This window comes from Puma concolor, chromosome A1 (genome assembly GCF_028749965.1).
Source record: "Puma concolor isolate L17-30 chromosome A1, mPumCon1.1.hap2, whole genome shotgun sequence".
Taxonomy (NCBI): domain Eukaryota; kingdom Metazoa; phylum Chordata; class Mammalia; order Carnivora; family Felidae; genus Puma; species Puma concolor.
Window position 1 is genome coordinate 128,124,207 of NC_141667.1, and position 19,259 is coordinate 128,143,465.

Genomic DNA, 19,259 nt, shown 5'->3' on the forward strand with positions numbered 1-19,259 from the left:
CAGCAGCCTTATTCATATTTGCCAAAACTTAAAAGCAAGCAAGATGTCCTTCTTTTTTTTTTTAATTTTTTTTTTTTCAATGTTTTTATTTTTTTTGGGACAGAGAGAGACAGAGCATGAACGGGGGAGGGGCAGAGAGAGAGGGAGACACAGAATCGGAAACAGGCTCCAGGCTCTGAGCCATCACCCCAGGGCCTGACGCGGGGCTCGAACTCACGGACCGTGAGATCGTGACCTGGCTGAAGTCGGACGCTTAACCGACTGCGCCACCCAGGCGCCCCAAGCAAGATGTCCTTCAATAGGTGAGTGGAAAACAAACTCTGGTACATACAGATGACAGAATATTATTCAGCTCAACAGAGACATGAGCTACCAAACCATGAAAAGAGATGAAACTTAAATGCATGTTACTCTGTGAAAGAAACCAATGTGATGAGGCTGCATACTATATGATTCTAATTAGATGACATTTTGGAAAAGGCAAAACTATGGAGACAGAAAAATTACCAGGAGTCAGAGGGAATGAGGGATGAATGAGGGATGAGCAGGCAAAGCATAGAGGATTTTTAGGGCCGTGAAACTATTCTGTATACCATAGGTATACTTCCATATACTTCGCTACTACATTCATTTGTTACAATCCACAAAACACACACCAAAAACGGCCTCTAATGTAAATTATCAATTTGGGATGATAATGATGGTAAAGGCAGGTTCATCGATTGTAAGAAATGGACCACTCCAGTGTAGGGTTTTGGTAGCTGGCAAGGCTGTGCATGTGTGGAGGCGGGGGTGGGGGTGGGAGGTGAGAATGACCTGTACTTTTATACTCTTATTTGCTGTGAACCTAAAACTCATATAAAAAATAAAGTCTGTTGAAAACACACACACACACACTCACACACACACACACAACTAAGTGAGCATTAACTTTGGTAAAAGGTGGTATACATACTAATGTTAAAGGCCAGAACTGCCTATGGAAAAAGATTTATACATCAACTATCGGCCAAAATCTTATTGTTGTGAAAGTCAACAATTCCTAATGGACGCAATGGACGGGAGGGACACATGAAACTCTTCTTCCAATGCTCACAGGGTTTCTTTCTTGAGGCTGAAATGAGGAAGATAAGTGATGAACCCTCAAGTTTTCTTTCAAAAAAGACAGACATAAAAAAATGTCCAAAAACCCCTAAGAGCGGCTATGTGGCCGAGGCAGACCATGCAAAAGAACTGGTTAACTTTTATAAACTCAGCACTGGTTATTCAACTGCAAAGAATTCAGATAAGCAGGACCAGAGAAAAATAAACCAATGTGGACCCATAAAGAGAAGTCCTAAGAGGTCAGAATTTAAAGAAGTTTATACAAAAGATGGAACAGGGAGGGGCCCATAACCAGACGCAGACAAATGAGTTTCAGGCAGTTTTAAGAATAGTATCAGGAAAGCCAGAGCCAAGCAGAAGCTTGCAGAGAAAAAATGCTAAGCACAACTAAAAAGACAATTTTGGTTTGGAAAAAAAGAAGAGAATGAAGAGCTTTGTCTCTGCTCAAGGTAAGGGACACACTGTCAACTGGCAATTCAAGGTGCTACAGTTTAACTCTGAGTTCCCTTCTGTCACCTATCTGTCAAAGAAAACAGAGAGAAAAAACACAAAATAGGACTGAAATGACAGGAAACTTCGGTGAAAAAAGATATCTAAGGAGGGCAAGAAGACTTGAGTGCCAAGTTCCTCTAAAGGGACTAAGCTGTTAGGCCGAGACAAACAGTACAGCAAGGAGTGTCTCACACACAACAGCAGGAAACTGCACTCCGCCCTCTGCACAGTCAGGAGAAAGAGGAAAAGGAAGATGACAGGTGAAGTAAATCCTCTCCGTATTTTCAAGGAGGATGAGAACACCATTCACTGGGTATTTCCTGACGCGGTATGCCATGGTCATTACACAGAGCATCTAATCCAATCAACAACTAACAATTCCTGTGCAGACATTCTCTCTGTTTAATTTACAAATGGAGAAAGGGAAGCTGAGAGATTTAAAAAGCCATCTTAGGCTGCAAAGTGAATAAAGGGAGGTGCAAGAATTCACATCCAGAAATTCATGTCTGAGACATTTTGATCCAAATGAAGGGAGATTCTATGAATTACAAGAAAATTAGTATGACAAAATTCCTAGATAAATTCTAGACCTTGAAAAAGCAAAGATATTATTCACACATTAACAAAACTACTAGGGAGGCCTGAAATTTAACTATTTTGAGAAATGTGGGGGTCCTGGGAAAACACATGTGACATACACTCATATGGTATCATCACAAACACATGCAAAGTACACAAAAACACCATCCTTTTAAGAAATGTGTAAAATGGCAGTACCTTACTTCTTCTAACTGGTCATATACTAAGGAGTTTAAGGTCTCAAAACACAGTGACTTTAGACAGACAATGAGATACCACTTCACACCCATTAGGATAGCCATTATATAAAAAAACAAAAATGAAACAAAACCAGAAACATGGAAAATAACAAGAGTTGGCAAGAATGTAGAGAAGTGAGAACTCTAATGCCCTGCTAGGGGAAATGTAAATGGTACAGCCGCTGTGGAAAAAAAGTTTGGCAGTTCCTCAAAAAGTTAAACAGAATCACCACAAAATCCAGTCATTCTACTCCCAGGGATAGGATCCAAATGAGTTAAAAGCAGAGAGTCGAATAAATACCTAGACAACAATATTCATAGTGGCATTATTCACTATTCTACCAAAAGGTAGAAACAACCCAAATGTCCATCAACCGATAAATGGATTAACAAAATGTGGCACAGAAGTGCATATAATAACGTGCATACAAGAGAACACATTCAGTCTTTAAAGACAGGAGATTCTGACACATGCTATAACATGGATAAACCTTGAAAAGATTAGGCTAAGTGAAAGAAGTCAGCCACAAAAAGACAAATATTGTATGATTCCACTTAGATAGGCAAATTCAGAGACAGAAAGTAGAATGGTAGCTACCAAGGAGCTAAGTGGAGGGGGGATGGGCAGTTACTGTTTAATGGGAAGAGTTCTGTTTGAGATGATGGAAAGTTCTGGAAATGGATAGTAGTGATGGTTGCACAACACTGTGCATATATTTAAGGATACCAAATTGCTCACTTTACCAACAGAGCCCTCAAAGTATATGAAGCAAAAACCAACAGGAATGGAAGTAGAAATAAAGGATTCAACAGCAATAGTTGGAGATGCCCTAACCTGCAATCTCACACTCTCAATCACTGATAGAACAATTAGAAAGAAAATAAGCAAGGATACAGAGGACCTGAACAACACTACTAACTTGATGTAACTAAAATCCACAGATCTTAAGACATCCTACGGTATCAAAATAAACAGTTTTTTTCCCACAAACACATGGAATTAGTCTCTAAAATAGACCACTGCTCTGCCAGAAGCTGGCAAACCTTTTCTGCCCGCTAAATCCAGCAAGACACAAGAAGGATTAAATTCCATGACCAAGTGAGATGCAAATATTTTAGATTTTGAAAACTACAGACTATCTTTGTCACGTATTCATCTTTAACAACTCTTTTTTTTTCATTTTTTTTTAATGTTTATTTATTTTTGAGAGAGAGACAGAGTACAAGCTAGGTAGGGGCAGAGAGAGAGGGAGACACAGAATCTGAAGCAGGCTCCAGGCTCTGAGCTGTCAGCACAGAGCCCAACGCAGGGCTTGAACTCACAAACCGTGAGATCATGACCTGAGCCGAAATCGGATGTGTAACCGACTGAGCCATCCAGGCAACTCAACGACTCTTTAATAATCTAAAAACCATTCTTAGGTCACAGGCTGTACAAAAACATGCATAAAACAATTCTCAGTAAGTTTTAAAAAGAACGGAACTCATACAATTTAGGTTCAATGCTTTATATTCCCACAATGGAATTAAATTAGGAACCAACAGAAAATACTGAGGAAATCCTGAAATATATGGAAACTGATGAACATGTTGCTAAATAAACAAAGGGTCAAAGTAAGAAATCACAAGGGAAATTTAAAAATATTGTGAACTGAATAAATCCGAAAACAAAACGTATCAGAAGTTATGGGTTTGAACTCCTATGCTAAAAAAGAAACAACTCAAACCAATAACCTAAGATTTCACCTTAAGAAACTATAGAAAGAGGGGCGCCTGGGTGGCGCAGTCGGTTAAGCGTCCTACTTCAGCCAGGTCACGATCTCGCGGTCCGTGGGTTCGAGCCCCGCGTCGGGCTCTGGGCTGATGGCTCAGAGCCTGGAGCCTGTTTCCGATTCTGTGTCTCCCTCTCTCTCTGCCCCTCCCCCGTTCATGCTCTGTCTCTCTCTGTCCCAAAAATAAATAAAAAACGTTGAAAAAAAAATAAAAAAAAAAAAAGAAACTATAGAAAGAGAAGCAAACTAAGGCTAGAGTAAGCAGAATAAAGAAAATAAGACAGACTGGACTGGAAATCCGTGAAAAAGAGAAAAGCTGGTTCTTTCAAAAGATCAACAAAATTAACAACCCTTTAGCTAAAAACCAACCAAGAAAAAAAGAACAAGACGCAAATTACCAAAATCAGAAATGAAGACATCACCACTAACCCCCACAGAAATGAGAAATACTAAAAAGTGTACCACAAAAAACTTTATGTCAACAATCAGACAATCTAGACAAAGTACACAAACTCCTAGCAAGATACAAATTACCAAAACTGACTCAAACAAACAAACAAACAAACAAAAAACCCAGAGACTCTGAATAGAATGACAGAATCAAGGAAATTGAACAGGAATTAAATTTCCCCACAAAGAAAAGTCCAAGCCCAAATATCTTCACTGGTAAATTCTATCAAATATTTAAAGAAGAAATAATACAAACAAACTCTTCCAAAAATAGGAGGGAACAGTTACCAACTCATTCCATGATGTCATTATTACCCTGATATCAATGCTGAATAAAGACAACCCAACAAAACTACATACCACTATCCCTTCCTCATGAATACACAAGTAAAAACACTCAACAAAATATCAGTAAATCTAATCTAGAAATATGTTAAAAAAAAACATTATACACCATATGGAAATATCCCAGGAATAAAAGATTGGTTTCGAGTTCATGTAATACACCTTACTGTTAGAAAAAAGAACAAAACCTCATCTGATTATCTCGACAGATGCGGAAAAAGCTTCTAACAAAATCCACCATCCATTCATGGTAAAAATTCTCAGAAAACTAGGAATAGAAGAGACCTAGTAGTTTACGGCCAGAACAGTGGTAAGTACAAGTGGTGAGAGCAGGCATCCTTGTCTTTTTTTTTCTTTTTTAATTTTAGTTAGATAACATGCAGTGCAATATTGATTTCAGAAGAATTCAGTGACTCACCATTTACATACAACACCCAGTGCTCATCACAAGTGCCGTCCTTAATACCTGTCACCCACCCAGCCCATCTCCCACTCACCTCCCTCCATCAACCCTGTTTGTTCTCTATCGTTGAGTCTCTTGTGCTTTGTTTTCCTTTTTTCTCCCCCCCGCCACCTTCCCATATGTTCATCTGTTTTGTTTCTTAAATTCCACATGAGTGACCTCATATGATATTTGTCTCTCTCTGCTTATTTCGCTTAGCATAATACATTCTAGCTTCATCCACATTGTTGGAAACGGCAAATTTTCATTCTTTTTGATGGCTGAGTAATAGATTCATAAATATATTCATAAACATAAATGTGTGTGTGTGTGTGTGTGTGCGCCACACACACACACACACCCCACATCTTCAATTGTATGGGGAAAGTAATCTAGTGTTTTACCATTAAAGATGGTGACAGCTGTAGGTTTTCATATATGCCCTCTAATAATACTAATAAGAGAGAGATTAAAAGGCATCCACATTGGATAGGAAAAATATAATGCTGTTTTTTATTTACCTGTTCCTGTATTCATAAGACCCTAAGGAATTCGCATACACACAAAAAAACCCTACTAGAATAAATGAGTTCAGCAAGGTTGCAGGTTACAAGATGAATATATGAAAATCAATTGTATTTCAATGTATTTAATTAAGAAGAAACCAAATGTGAAGTTCTAAAGAAATTCCATTCCCTCAGGAATGCATCTATAAAGAAAAGCAAAAGTAAAACAATACTGAAAACTGGAAGATGTAAATAAATGGGAAGACATATCACATCTGTGCACTGGAAGACGATGGCAAACCTCTCAAACTGATTCAGAGATTCAACGTGATCTCTATCAAAATCCAAGGAAGGAATTTTGGGGAGGCAGAAATTTACACACTGATACCAAAATGATACGGAAATGCAAAGAATGCAGAAGTGCTAAACGATTTTGAAAAAGAAAAAATTCTTCTCACTTTCAAATTTCAAAAAAACACTTCTCGCTTTCAAAATTTACTATGAAGCTTTAGTAAGTATCCTAGACTATGAGGTATAGATATACAAATCAACGAATGAGTTGAGAGTCCTGTAACAAACTCTTACATATATGGTCAACTGGTTTCTGAAAAACATGCCAAGGCAATTTGTTGGAGAAATCGTAGATACCTTTCAACAAAATAGTGCTACACCCAACTGGATATCTACATGCACAGAGAGGAATTTAGATCTTTACCATACAAAAAGTTTACCTCAAAATGAATCACAGACCTAAATGTAAAAGTTAAGGCTATAAAATTTCTAGAAAAAGACGAAACAGAAACTATTTTCACAACTTTGGGATAGACAAAGATTTTCTAAATGCAGCACCACAAGCATGATCAAGAAAAGAAAGAACTGACAAACTGGACTGCGTCAAAATTAAAAACCTGCAACTCCTTCTGCCATCTTGCAGCCTGTGGAGGCCTGCTGGGAACAGGACTCCTAAAATGACAAATATGTCTGAAGGCTGTGGTCCAAGGCCATTTTTGCTGGCTCTAAGCGGGGTCTTCAGGACCAGAGGGAGCACAAAGCTCTTCTTAAAACTGAAAGTGTTTATGCTCGAGATGAAACTGAACTCTACCCTGGAGAGAGATGTGCTGATGTGTACAAGGCATAGGTCACAGTGACTCCTGGTGGCAAAGTGAACGAAACCAGAGTAATCTGGGGAAAAGTAACTCATGCTCATGGAAACAATGGCATGGTTTGTGCCAAATTCCAAAGCAATCTTCCTGCTAAAGCCACTGGTCACAGAATCCATGTGATACTGTACCCCTCAAGGATTCAAACTTACTGAAAAGTAAATAAATAAAAGTATAGAAAAAAAATCAAAAATTTTCATGCCTCAAAAGAAAATCCAAAAACAAGCTTTAAGAAAATGCAAAAATAACCCACAGACTGACAGGAAATGCCTCCAAATCATACATCTAACAAAGGAATTCTATCCAGAATATATAAAGAACTCTTACAAGTGAACAGTAAAACAAACAACCCAAATAAAAAATGGGCAAAAGATTTAAGTATTTCATGAAAAAAGATGTATGAATGGCTAATAAGGACATAAAGAATGTTCAACAATCATTACTCATTATGGAAATGCAAATTAAAACAAGGAGACACCACTTCACGTGCACTAAAATCGATAGAGTGGTGATAAAAAGATAAAAAGACTGACAATAACAAGTATCAAGAGCATGTGGAGAAACTGGAACCTCCTATGTTACTGGTAGGAATATGAAACAATACTGCCACTTTGGAGAAATTGGCAGTTTTCTTAAATAGTTAAATTTATCATATTGAGTCAGAAATTCCATTCTTAGGCATTTATCCAAGAAAAATAAAAACAAAGCCCATACAAAGACTTATATGCAAACGTTCCAAACAGTATTGTTCATATGAGCCAAAAACTAGAAATAATTCAAATGTCCATCAACTGATGAATGGATAAAAAAAATGTGGTACATCCGTACCATGGAATATCATTCAGCAATAAAAAGGAACAAACTACTGATACGTGGTTCAACGTGAAAGAACCTTGAAAACATTATGCTAAATCAAAGAAGCCAAGATGCACAAGACTACACATTATGTGATTCAACATACACAAAATGTTCAGAAAAGGTAAATCTATATAGACAGAAAACATTCTAGAGGGTCTCTGGAGCTGACAAAAGGAACAGGGATAGACTGCAAATAGGCACAGGGGATCTTCTAAAAAGCTTATGAATACGTTCTACAAGCAGATTGTGATGATGGTGCCAAACTTTATGCATATTACTAAAAATCACTGCATCGTACACTTCTAATGGATAAATGTTAGGGTATATAAATTATGCTTCAATAAAGTTGGTTTCTTAAAAGTGGCTAAAAAATTAAAAACAAACAAAATAGCAACAACAACAAAACATGGTATTTTTCTCTTACCTCTGCTGGAGATACTAGGCATAATCTGAGGAATCATGTTATTGCTTGTATCCATGGGCTGGGAATTATCTTGACCCATTTGATCGTCTGGTGGCATATAGGCAGGAGGAGGAGTATCAGCTAAGAAGAAGAAAATGAGCCAAGTTAAAATCCCAAAAGAATAGTTAAAGCCTTCATTCTGCTTACATGTATTCTTCAAGCATTGGGAAGTTACTAAGATGACCAGCAGAATTTTTAGTGAACATTACAGACAAACAAAAATGTAGGACGCTATCTTAGGGCATGAGAAAATGAGAAAAGACAATACACCCATTAGCTACTGAAAACTGTTACAAGTTCATATGTATTTGGTCCAATCCAAGAGAGTAAGATCAGTGCTAAAATTCCCTAAAATAGAATTCAAGATCAAGAATTTTGTCCTTATGTGCTCAGAATTGTATGCTTGGAGAAACTACAACTATTACAAACCAATCTGAAGGATGCAGATTATCCTAGTTTGAGTACATACCCACAGAGACACTTTTATTTTTTATTTTTCTTAAAATGTTTATTTATTTTGAGAGTGTAAGAGAGAGTGTGTGCGAGCAGGGAAGGGCCGGGAGGGGGGGAAGAGAGAGAGAGAGAGACAGAGGAGAGAGAGAGAGAGGCAGAGAGAGAGAGAGAGGCAGAGAGAGAGAGAGAGAGAGAGAGAATCCCAAGCAGGATCCACGTTCAGCATAGAGCCTGACACGGAGCTCCATCTCACAACTGTGACATCATGACCTGAGCCTGAATCAAGAGTCAGACACTTACCCAACTCAGCCACCCAAGCACCCCTAGAGAGACACTTTTAAATTATCAACATCATCACATACTGTGTATTGCTAATGAACACTGGAAAATACAGTGGTCATACAAAATGTACCAACACGAACAGCAACAAAACACCTAATTCTTTTGCAACATCCTAAAATGGCTGTCATGTCTTACTAAATGACTAGGTAATTCTCTTAGGAAACTGAATGTTAACTAGAAAATCTTTTGAGTTCCAACACTCACAGTTGACAATCATTGCAAAAACTAGTTATATCTTTGTCTCGGTAGCTATAAATACTGAATATAATTTGTCTCTCACCCGAAGGTTTGTACAAAATATATTTTGAGAAAGAACTGCAATCAGACTGAATTTAGAACAAAGTACGAAAATTAGTTTTTAAACAAATACCTAACAGCAAGTTAAACAGCTGACACTTAATTCCTTTTAGAAAGACAAAAAATAAATAACTGCATCAACTGATATTTCACTGCAGTAGAGAAACCAGAAATAATATACTTCCCTATGGCTCCATCTGCAAGAGTAGGCATTCAAAGTGAGAAAACAATGCGTCCATATGGGACACGCCATTAACAAAATTTGGGAACTTTATAAAATCTACTTATGATCTTTCTCCAGGCAAACCAGTTCATCAGACCTAATTAAAGATAACTGGAGTGCATTTTAACCTTCCAAAGTCTATGATGACGTGACAATCAATAAAGTTAAAAAAGCAAAGACTTCAGAGTCAGAGAAACCTAGGTCTTAAACCTTAGGCAAGGTCCTTAAACTCTTAGAGCGAATATCAACTTCTTTCTCCACCTATAATAACAGGAACACTATCTCACATTGTTGTTCTGAATTAAATGTAATACACTATCTTTCATCATAGTACCAGTTACACAAAAGGCACTCAATAAATGGCACTTCATTATCATAAATTACATGAAAATATTTAAGTCAAATATGGCTACTTCCATATTTTGGTAGAACTTTTATTATTTTTTAATGTTTCTTTCAGAGAGAGTGAGAGAGAGAGAGAGAGAGAACAAGCATGCACACACAGGAGAAGGGCAGAGAGAGAGGGAGACACAGAACTCGAAGCAGGATCCAGGCTCTGAGCTGTCAGCACAGAGCCCAATCTGGGTTCTCAAACTCATGAACCGCAAGATCACGACCTGAGCCGAAGCTGGTCACTTAACCACCTGAGCCACCCAGGCGCCCCTAGAACTTCTATTTTTAATTCCTGGTAATACAGAATTTAGTTGTTTGATCCAATAAATGATCCAGTGATAATTAAACAACATTTCTATTTTTCCAGATTACCTACTTTACTTCACAGTCATCGAACACAGTCTTTGTCTGTCTTTAGAACGTTGATAACCTATTAGAACACTCTGCCTTTAACGTGTATAGGACCCCCTATGAAACCTTTCAACTTAGCAGCATTTGGCTTCACTCTGAAGTCACAGTGGCAGCCACTCAGTGTAGTTAGTTGTACATATTTCTATAACTTCATCCATTCATTTAATAAATATTTACTGAGGGTCTATCATATACCAGGCTCTGATGCAGGCTCTGGGGATGAAGCAGTAAACAAAAGAGGCTAATTACCCCCTTTTCATGGAGTTTGTAGTCAAGATAGGGAGAGGAGGGAAGAGCAGAATATAAGATCATCTATATTATGTTGGACTGTGATACACACTATATACAAAAATCAAGCAGTGAGAGACAGAATGTAGGATGAAAGGAGAAAGTGATTTTTGTTTCATTATTCTTTTTTTTTTTTAATTTTTTTTAATGTTTTATTCATTTTTGAGACAGAGAGAGACAGAGCATGAGCAGGGGAGGGGCAGAGAGAGAGGGAGACACAGAATCCGAAGCAATTCCAGGCTCCGAGCTGTCAGCACAGAGCCTGACGCGGGGCTCGAACTCAAGAACCATGAGATCATGACCCGAGCCGAAGTCGGACGCTTAACCGACTGAGCCACCAGGTGCCCCTTGTTTCATTATTCTTAAAGGATCATCTCCCCAAAACTGTGTTTGCTTTTTTAAAAACATTCAATTTATTCAAACTAAAAAAAAACAAAACCAGTTCATCCATTTCTCCTACCCCTTGTCTCTGGCAACTACCAACCTGTTCTTAGTATCTATGATCTTGGTGTTTTGTTATTGTTGTTGTTTTTCAGATTGCACATATAAGAAAAATCTTATGGTATTTGTCTTTCCCTAACTTACTTTACTTAGCGTAATAGCCTCAAAGTCCAGCCATGTTGTCATAAATGACAAGATTTCATTCTTTTATGGCTGAATACACCACCAGTTCTTTATCCATTCATCCCTCAGTGGACACGCAGGTTGCTTTCATGTCTCAACTATCATAAATAATGCTACAATGAACACAGGGGTGCGTGTTTTCAAGCTGGTGTTTTTGTTTCCTGCAGGTAAGTACTGAGAAATGGAATTAACAGATTATCTGGCACTTCTATTTTTAATTTGTTGAGGAAACTCCATACTGTTTCTCACAGTGACTGCACCAATCTGCACCAACAGTGCATGAGGATTCACTTTCCTCCACATCCTCGCCAACACTTGTTATTTCTAGTCTTTTTGATAGTAGCCACTCTAACAGGTATAAGGTGATAGATGACACATTTTGGTTTTGTATTTCCCTGAAGATTAATGATGTAGAGCATATGTGGTGGTGGTCACGTACATGTCTTCTCGGGAAGAATGTCTATTCAGGTCCACCATCCATTTACTAATTGGAATGTTTGTTTCTGTGCTATTGATTTGTAGGAATTCTTTACATATTGTGGAGATTAGTTCCTCATCAGATAGATGATTTGCAAATATTTTCTCTCACTCGGTTGGCTGCCTTTTCATTTTATTAATGGTTTGCTTTGCTGTGCAGAAGCTTTTTTGTTTGATGTCATCCCACTGTTTCTTTTTGCTTTTATTGCCTTTGCTTTTGGTGTCAGTCCAAAAGCCAGCACTAACTACTGTTAAGGAGCTTCCTGCCCATGTTTTCTTCTAGGAGTTTTATGGATTAAGGTCTTAGGTTCAAGTCTTTAATCCACTTTGAGTTAGTTTTTGTGTATCGTATCAGTTAGTGGTCCAGCTTCATTCTTTTGCATGTGGCTGTCCAGTTTTCCCAACGTCATTAGTTGAAGAGACTGTCCTTTCCCCACTGTACATTCTTAGCTTCTTTGTCGTAAACTAACCCCCCACCTAAGTGTGGGTTTATGTCCAGGCTCTCTCTCCTGCTCCAGTAATCTATGTGTCTGTTTTTATACCAACACCACACTGCTTTAATTATGATATCTTTAAAACTGTATGTTAATTATACTTCAATTTTTCAAAAATTGTTTAAAATATTACTGTAGCTCTTTGAAATCAGGGAGTGTGATGCCTCCAACTTTAGTCATTCTCAAGATTGCATTGGTTATTCTAGGGTCTTTTATGGTTCTATACAAATTCTAAATTTGTTCTATTACTATGAAAAATACAGCAACTCTCCTTTTTTTTTTTTTTTTTTAAATTTTTTCTTTCAACGTTTATTTTATTTTTTTGGGGTGGGACAGAGAAATAGCATGAACGGGGGAGGAGCAGAGAGAGAGGGAGACACAGAATCGGAAACAGGCTCCAGGCTCTGAGCCATCAGCCCAGAGCCTGACGCGGGGCTCGAACTCCCGGACCGCGAGATCGTGACCTGGCTGAAGTCGGACGCCCAACCGACTGCGCCACCCAGGCGCCCCGCAACTCTCCTTTTTAAAAAACATATGGTCCATGGCAAAATAAAATCTAGAACTCTTCTGGATATCAATTACCAAAGGATATAGTCAAAAATAGCTACCTCTTAGCATGCAACAGTTCACCCAGAGGGCCAGTAGTATAAAAACAACTGTTGATTCTCGAGGAGTAATTTTTTTGTATCAATAAAATAAATTCTTACCTGGGAGCTGAAATGGACTTCCTGGTCCAGAACTTGCTGGGGAATTGGGATATGTGCTGCTAGCGGGGGAAGGCGGATAAGGGCTATTTGGAGATAAGGGGAAAGGAGTGTTGTTGGGCTGGTGGAAAGAATCTGGAAACGTTGCATTTTGTGGCATGTGCGGCTCGTTGTGGCTCAGGTTTCTAAACTGAACCAAAAGGCTGTGTTGTGGATTGAATTCATTGTGACGAGGCACTAATACTGGAGGTAAGACTGAAAGACAAAAATCAAAAGTCATCTGTCAGCAATAACTAAAGCAAACATCCCATACACATTAAAGGGTAGATAGAAAGGATTCAGTACAATTATAAGCCTATTAAAACAATTCACTTTCAGGAAGGGCTGCTCTGTAGAACCTTGAATGTGTATTTACATAATAACTAAACCAAAAACTCTTTAAGGATTTAGGCCTGTACACAGAACTCTGGAAAACAGAAAACACAGAGAAGACACCACTCCTGTTCAATAGGAGAGAAGGCATGTTTAAAAACAATAATAATACAGAGAATTTAATGCAGTGAGAATTCAAAGAGGTGAGCACTTCCAGCTAGCAAGGGATCAAACAACACACTATGGGAAAGACAATACCTGATGGGACCTTACAGAATGAGGGGTGTCAGGGGCAGAGATAGTAGAGGAGGAGATGGGGAGACTCCAAGAGGGAGACAGGAAGGCACAGACAGGTACCCCAAACACTGAACTAGGAGCTGAGATTAGAGAAAGACGTTGACGTCAACTATGAAGATGCCTTGAAAGGCTCTATGTTTTCAATTTTGAACATTTCATTTTTCTTAGTTTGAGAGAGAACACATTTTAGGTTCTTCAGTAAAGTTCTCCCTAGTGAAAACAGTCACATTTCCTAGGCAGAAATCTTCCATTCAAAATCAGTTTTCTAAACATGATCATAATGAAAATACATCCAACAAAGCCTAAGTATTTTAAGAGACGTATTTTTAAAGAGATGAACTTTATTCAAACATTCACTTTCTTTAGAGACCCAAATGACCAATCACGTAGAAATGCCTACCTTTCCCTACAGGAAATCAAAACAAACCTCATTTCTTTAAACTCCTACTGGAAGTACCAGTTTATCTCTTTTACAACTTTCCCGTATTTGTCAGCACAATTTTACTTCCAACAATCTCACTTTGACTCTGACACTATTCAGCAGCAATAAAATCAATCTGTTTTTAAGTTAACTAGGTCATAGTAGAGATGTACCTGAGGAATCAGAGGCTATAGAAGTCAGCATTTGTACTGTTTTTCTGTCTCTTTTCTTTGTACTGAATCAGTGTTGTAATTACATATTTAACATCTGATTACAACTGTTTTGCTCGACAGTGTATTACCAACTGCTGTTCCCTCACAGAATGATGGGACAGCTGCCACAGGAGAGCAGGGCATTAGACAGTAAGAATTTCTATGTTTAGCTGGCTAGCAATCTGAAAGACTTAGTGAAATAACTAAGAATTCAATCTAGTAAGGATTCCTTTCCTTCTTTTTTTTAGAGGCAGAGCTAAAATCAGTGACTTCTCTCTTTATATTATTTTTACACACTACTTATTTAGAAATTATTTTATTTTCATGCAAAATACATGGATACTTTAAAAAGAAGCTACAAGAGATAAACACAGCAATTTCTAAGCCTTCTATACTGCTTTCAGAGACAACAAATTTAAACTCTTACCCATTTCTTCTAACATTTACTTTGTGCATTGCTAAACAGTACACTTATATTGCTCTTATTAATTTGTGAAGACACTGCAGATTTGCTCTTGTGGCAAAGGAAGTAGCTTTCTTCTATCATTCTACCCCACTCCCATTCCCCTTCCCCACAATAAAGTTCCAAAAAAACTTTTGGTTAAATATACAAATATTCAATCCTGAACCAGATATGTACTATGATTATATGTTTTCTTGAACAGTGCTTTTAATAAAGCTGATTATTGACCTGTTCCTTCATTTGTTTAATCTTAAGTACGTACCACTGATATTTCCAGGGTCTAAGAGTTTTGTCAAATTCCAGTCAATACTATTTTCCAGATGCTACAAATAAACAATCTACTAACTCATTTCTTCCCCTGGACCCTTCGCCCTTCATTCTTCTACAATCTACACTGGTTGCTATGTTAAGTCTCCTAGAGCTCTCAAGTCCTTAGATGTCCCTTCTCTTTTCCCCTGCTGGATCCCATTTCCTAGATCTCATCCTCTATTAGTTTCCTAAAGAAGGGTAAGAGGAAGGTGAATTTTCAGTCCTTGCATACATGAAAATACCTTGTCTTTTGTTCATCGGCTGACAGATTCCAGAATAAACAAGTTTTTCTCTCTTAATTTTGGGGGCACTGCTTCACTGCCTTCCAGAATCCAGAACTGCTTTGAGAAACCTAACAGTCTCACTTCCAGTCCTTTGTATATGTCCTTTCTTTTCTCTGTGGGAGCTTTTAGAATCTTCTTTTTTAACCGTGATATACCAGAATTTCACGCGTGGGTCTTTTTTTTTTTGATCTCTGACAGCACCATCACTGCCATTGTTTTTGCATTTTCCAGAGATTTTTTTTTTTTTTTTTTACCATTCTGGGCTTACATTATCTCCATGTGAAATCCAGACAGCCTCTAAGGTGGCCACCGTGGTTCCCAACTCTCAGTATTCACCCCTGCATAATCCTCTCCCTTTGAGTGTGAGTATTGTATCCGTGACTTGCCGCTAATAGAATGTGGCAAAGGTGACAGGATGTATGTGATGACACAGTATAAGAATGTAATGCCCTTCCATCAAGAAGACCCTCTCTCTCTTCTTGTCTCTGAAGTGGGCTGCCATGAATGTGAGCCACCTATGAAAAAGTGGCAAGCACATGAAGGCAGCCTCTAGTCAACAACCAGCAAGAAGAGTCCAAGAGCCCACAAGGAACTAAACCCTGCCAATAATCACACGAACTAGGAAGCAGGTCCTTCCCCAGCTGAGCCTCACATGAAACCCACGCCCTGACCAACATTTTAAATAGAGTCTTGCAAAGGACCCAAATTAAGCCATGCCTGGACTCCTGGCTCATAGAAACCGAGATAGTAAACATGTATTAAGCCCCTTAGCTTGTGTTAATTTGTTATACAGCAAAAGATAACAAATGTACCAAACTAGTATCTCAATTTATACAATTCATTCATTAAAACAAAACAAAACACAAAACTTACTGTGCATCATCTACTGAGTGCCAGGTAATACTACTATTCTAAGCACTGCTGATGCAGTATAGAATGAGACAGAGGAAGTTCCTGCTTACATCAGTCAATAAATAAATGAAAAAGCTAATTCGGCATCAAGTAGTGATGGGGGTATTTGAGCAAGGGCTGAATAAAGTAAGAAAATGTGCCATGAAAAGATGGTAGGGGAGAAGAAGTAGAAGAAATAGGAAAAAAAAAAAAAAAGTCCAGCTGCAGGGGTAGGGCAAGCCCATGGAAGAGAGGAAGTCTGAAGAGAGGTTATGTGGAAATCTGTTCTAAGTGTGATAAAAGTCTCTTAAGTGTTTTGAGCGGGCGCTGACATGATTTGGCATCCTCTAAAGATCACTCTGGCTGCTGTGCAGAAAACAGAATGGGTTGGAGGGAAAGAAAAGAGGCAGAGAGACCTATCAGGCACTACTTAAGATGAAAGATGAATGTGGTCTATACTAGAAGAGTGGTATGAGAGATGGTAAGAAGGGACATTATCAAGATATATTCTGAAGGCAGGCAAAGAGCATTTGCTCATGGCTCAAATTCAGGACTTCGGAGAGGTAAGTAAAAGAAGACGTCAGTAGTGATTACATGAATGCTTGGTGCCATTTGCTTCAATAGGGAAAACTGGAGGAAGAAAGCACTTGGTGAGGGAAAAAATCAAAAGTCCTACTGAGATACAGTAAATAGGATATGTTTATGAGAGGGATCAAGTGGAGGTGTCAAGTGGGCAACTGGATACAAAAGTCTAGAACTCAAAGGAGAAGTTCACTCTGGAGTTCAAAATGTAAGCATGAGCTTTCAGACAGTTTTATGACAAGTGAGAGCTAACAGAGCCCATAGAGGAAAAATATGGATGTAGAAAATGTCTAGGAACTGAGTCATGTGAAAACAGGAAAATAAGCCAATGAAGAGACTAAACAAAAACAGCCAGTGAGGTAGGAGAATGAGAAAAGGGTAGGGTTCCAGAAGCCAAGAAAGAAACAGTTGTGAGCGGGAAGGAAGGAGATCAACCATCAAATGATGTTGAGAAGGAAAGGAAGAGGAGGACTGGGAATAAGCCCTCTATCCAGAAGAAGGCATCACAAGCGATCTTCACAAGTCAAATGGTAGGGAAGAGAGACCAACTAGGGAGGGGTGTCCAGAAAGAAGGGGAGGGCTAAAGTCCTGTGGAGGTAATAAAAATGGAGACTCCTATAAGAGGACTAGGGGAAAGAGTGCAGGAGACTGGGGGTGAGGCGATGTAAATGAGGTCAAGACCAGCATTCTTTCTGAACTTTTATTTTAGGACGGGCAGTATCAGGACATGCTTGTGTGCTGACAGAAATAGTCTAGTAGGGAGGGGAAATATAATGCTGGGGAGAGGGGGGTACCTGGAGGAACAAAGTTCTTGAATACACAAAAAGGAGTGGGATGCAGTACACACACGGAGCTCAGGTTTTAGATAAAATAGAAACATGTCACCCACAGGAAAGGCAGAGCACATATACAACTACCTCTGCCTGATTCACACACACATGACTGACTGCTTAAGGTGGACATGAATTAGAATTGGCCACTTGGGAGCTATATTATCTACATATAAAAAGCTAAATTCAAAAGCCACTATTCCTTCCGAGATTAAAATCTTTAAGAAGGAAACACAAGGCTAATATAGTCTTTTAACTACTAAATCACCGAAATGTAAATCAGCAAGAGACACGTTTGTTTAATTCTTCTTAGAGTAAAACCTACCTGGACTCTCCACTCTCTTATAGTGGTATGGGTTGATACAAACTTCCTTTTGCTTAGATCCAAAAGGAAATTCACAAATATCCAACGGCTTTAGCTCGTGATGACTCTGCAAATCAGGCCAGCGCCAAACACGACAATATATAACATGGGGTAAGCCTTTTCTGTGAGAAACCTGCAGGCGTCCATCTAAAGATCTGGGAATAGTGACACATTTGCTTGGCTGTCCTGGACTGCTCAAGGCTTTCTCCAGTTCTTCCATGGCACCCTTTTTCTTTTTTAACTTTTTCACCAAAGCATCGACTGCCTTTTCTGCCCATTTCTCCTCTTCATCACCTTGCTTCCAGCCCAACAATCGCTTTACTGCTGGACTAGTAAAGGAGAACAAGCTGGCCATTGACGTCATTTGATATAAATCTTCAGAGACCTTCCTGCAACTCAAAGTCAGTGGCTACTCAAAGAACAGCTCACAGATGAAAAGTCATATACAGGTTCTAAGCAGAAGTTCCCATTAAAAAGGGAGGAGTGACATTTATCTTCATAAGTGCCATAAAATTCTTTCATTGGTTCAAGTCCTGAAAGAGAGAGAGGAAAAAGGGTAAGATCCCTAACTTAAATGAACACAATTAACACACATCTAAATCAATATAAGCGAAAGGTATATTGTTTTTAAATGAGAACAGAAAACCATTACAAAAGCAAACAAACAAACAAAAACCTAAGTCTAGAGAAAGAAATTTTCTCTAAAGTCCTGTGACCACTCACTTCCTTTCTTCATACGTGAACAAATAATTCACTGGCAATGCCAAACGATAACCAAAAGCAAAAACAGACTGCTTGCTCTACTTCCTATGTATTACCCAAAAAATAGCCTCTAAACGTTTCCTTTCCTCAGGCCAGTAAGCCCCCAAATGCCCTTCAAAACTTTTGATTCTGAAGTACTTCTCTTCACTGAAAGTCATGTCACGTTATGTCAATTTTGAACATGACATGTCCTAATCTGAACAAAAGTCTTCACATAAATCTAGCTTTTCCCTAAGGTCATTATTGTCCATAAAATGTCTCACAGACTTTTAAGGTTTGGGCAAAAGCCATAGTACTACTTAAGTCCCATTATTAGAAACAAATTTTATCAAATTCTAGCTTAGTTTTTTTCTTAA

General features: G+C 38.5%; 1 protein-coding gene and 1 pseudogene across 2 annotated transcripts in view; one reads left to right on the forward strand and one right to left on the reverse strand.

Moving 5' to 3' along the window:
* Positions 1–19,259, reverse strand: part of SMAD5 (SMAD family member 5) — a 50,194-nt gene that overhangs the window by 10,303 nt on the left and 20,632 nt on the right. Inside the window, exons 2-4 of one of the 2 annotated variants that reach the window (XM_025923558.2) lie at positions 18,103–18,674; positions 13,120–13,371; positions 8,372–8,491 (exon numbers count right to left, since the gene is read on the reverse strand). In XM_025923558.2, coding sequence (XP_025779343.1) covers positions 8,372–8,491; positions 13,120–13,371; positions 18,103–18,505 — 775 coding nt within the window. In that variant the 5' untranslated portion in view covers positions 18,506–18,674. The remainder of the gene's footprint in view (positions 1–8,371; positions 8,492–13,119; positions 13,372–18,102; positions 18,675–19,259) is intronic. The other variant, XM_086703500.1, reaches the window with a different exon arrangement.
* On the forward strand, positions 6,898–7,244 carry LOC112861678 (large ribosomal subunit protein eL33 pseudogene; annotated as a pseudogene).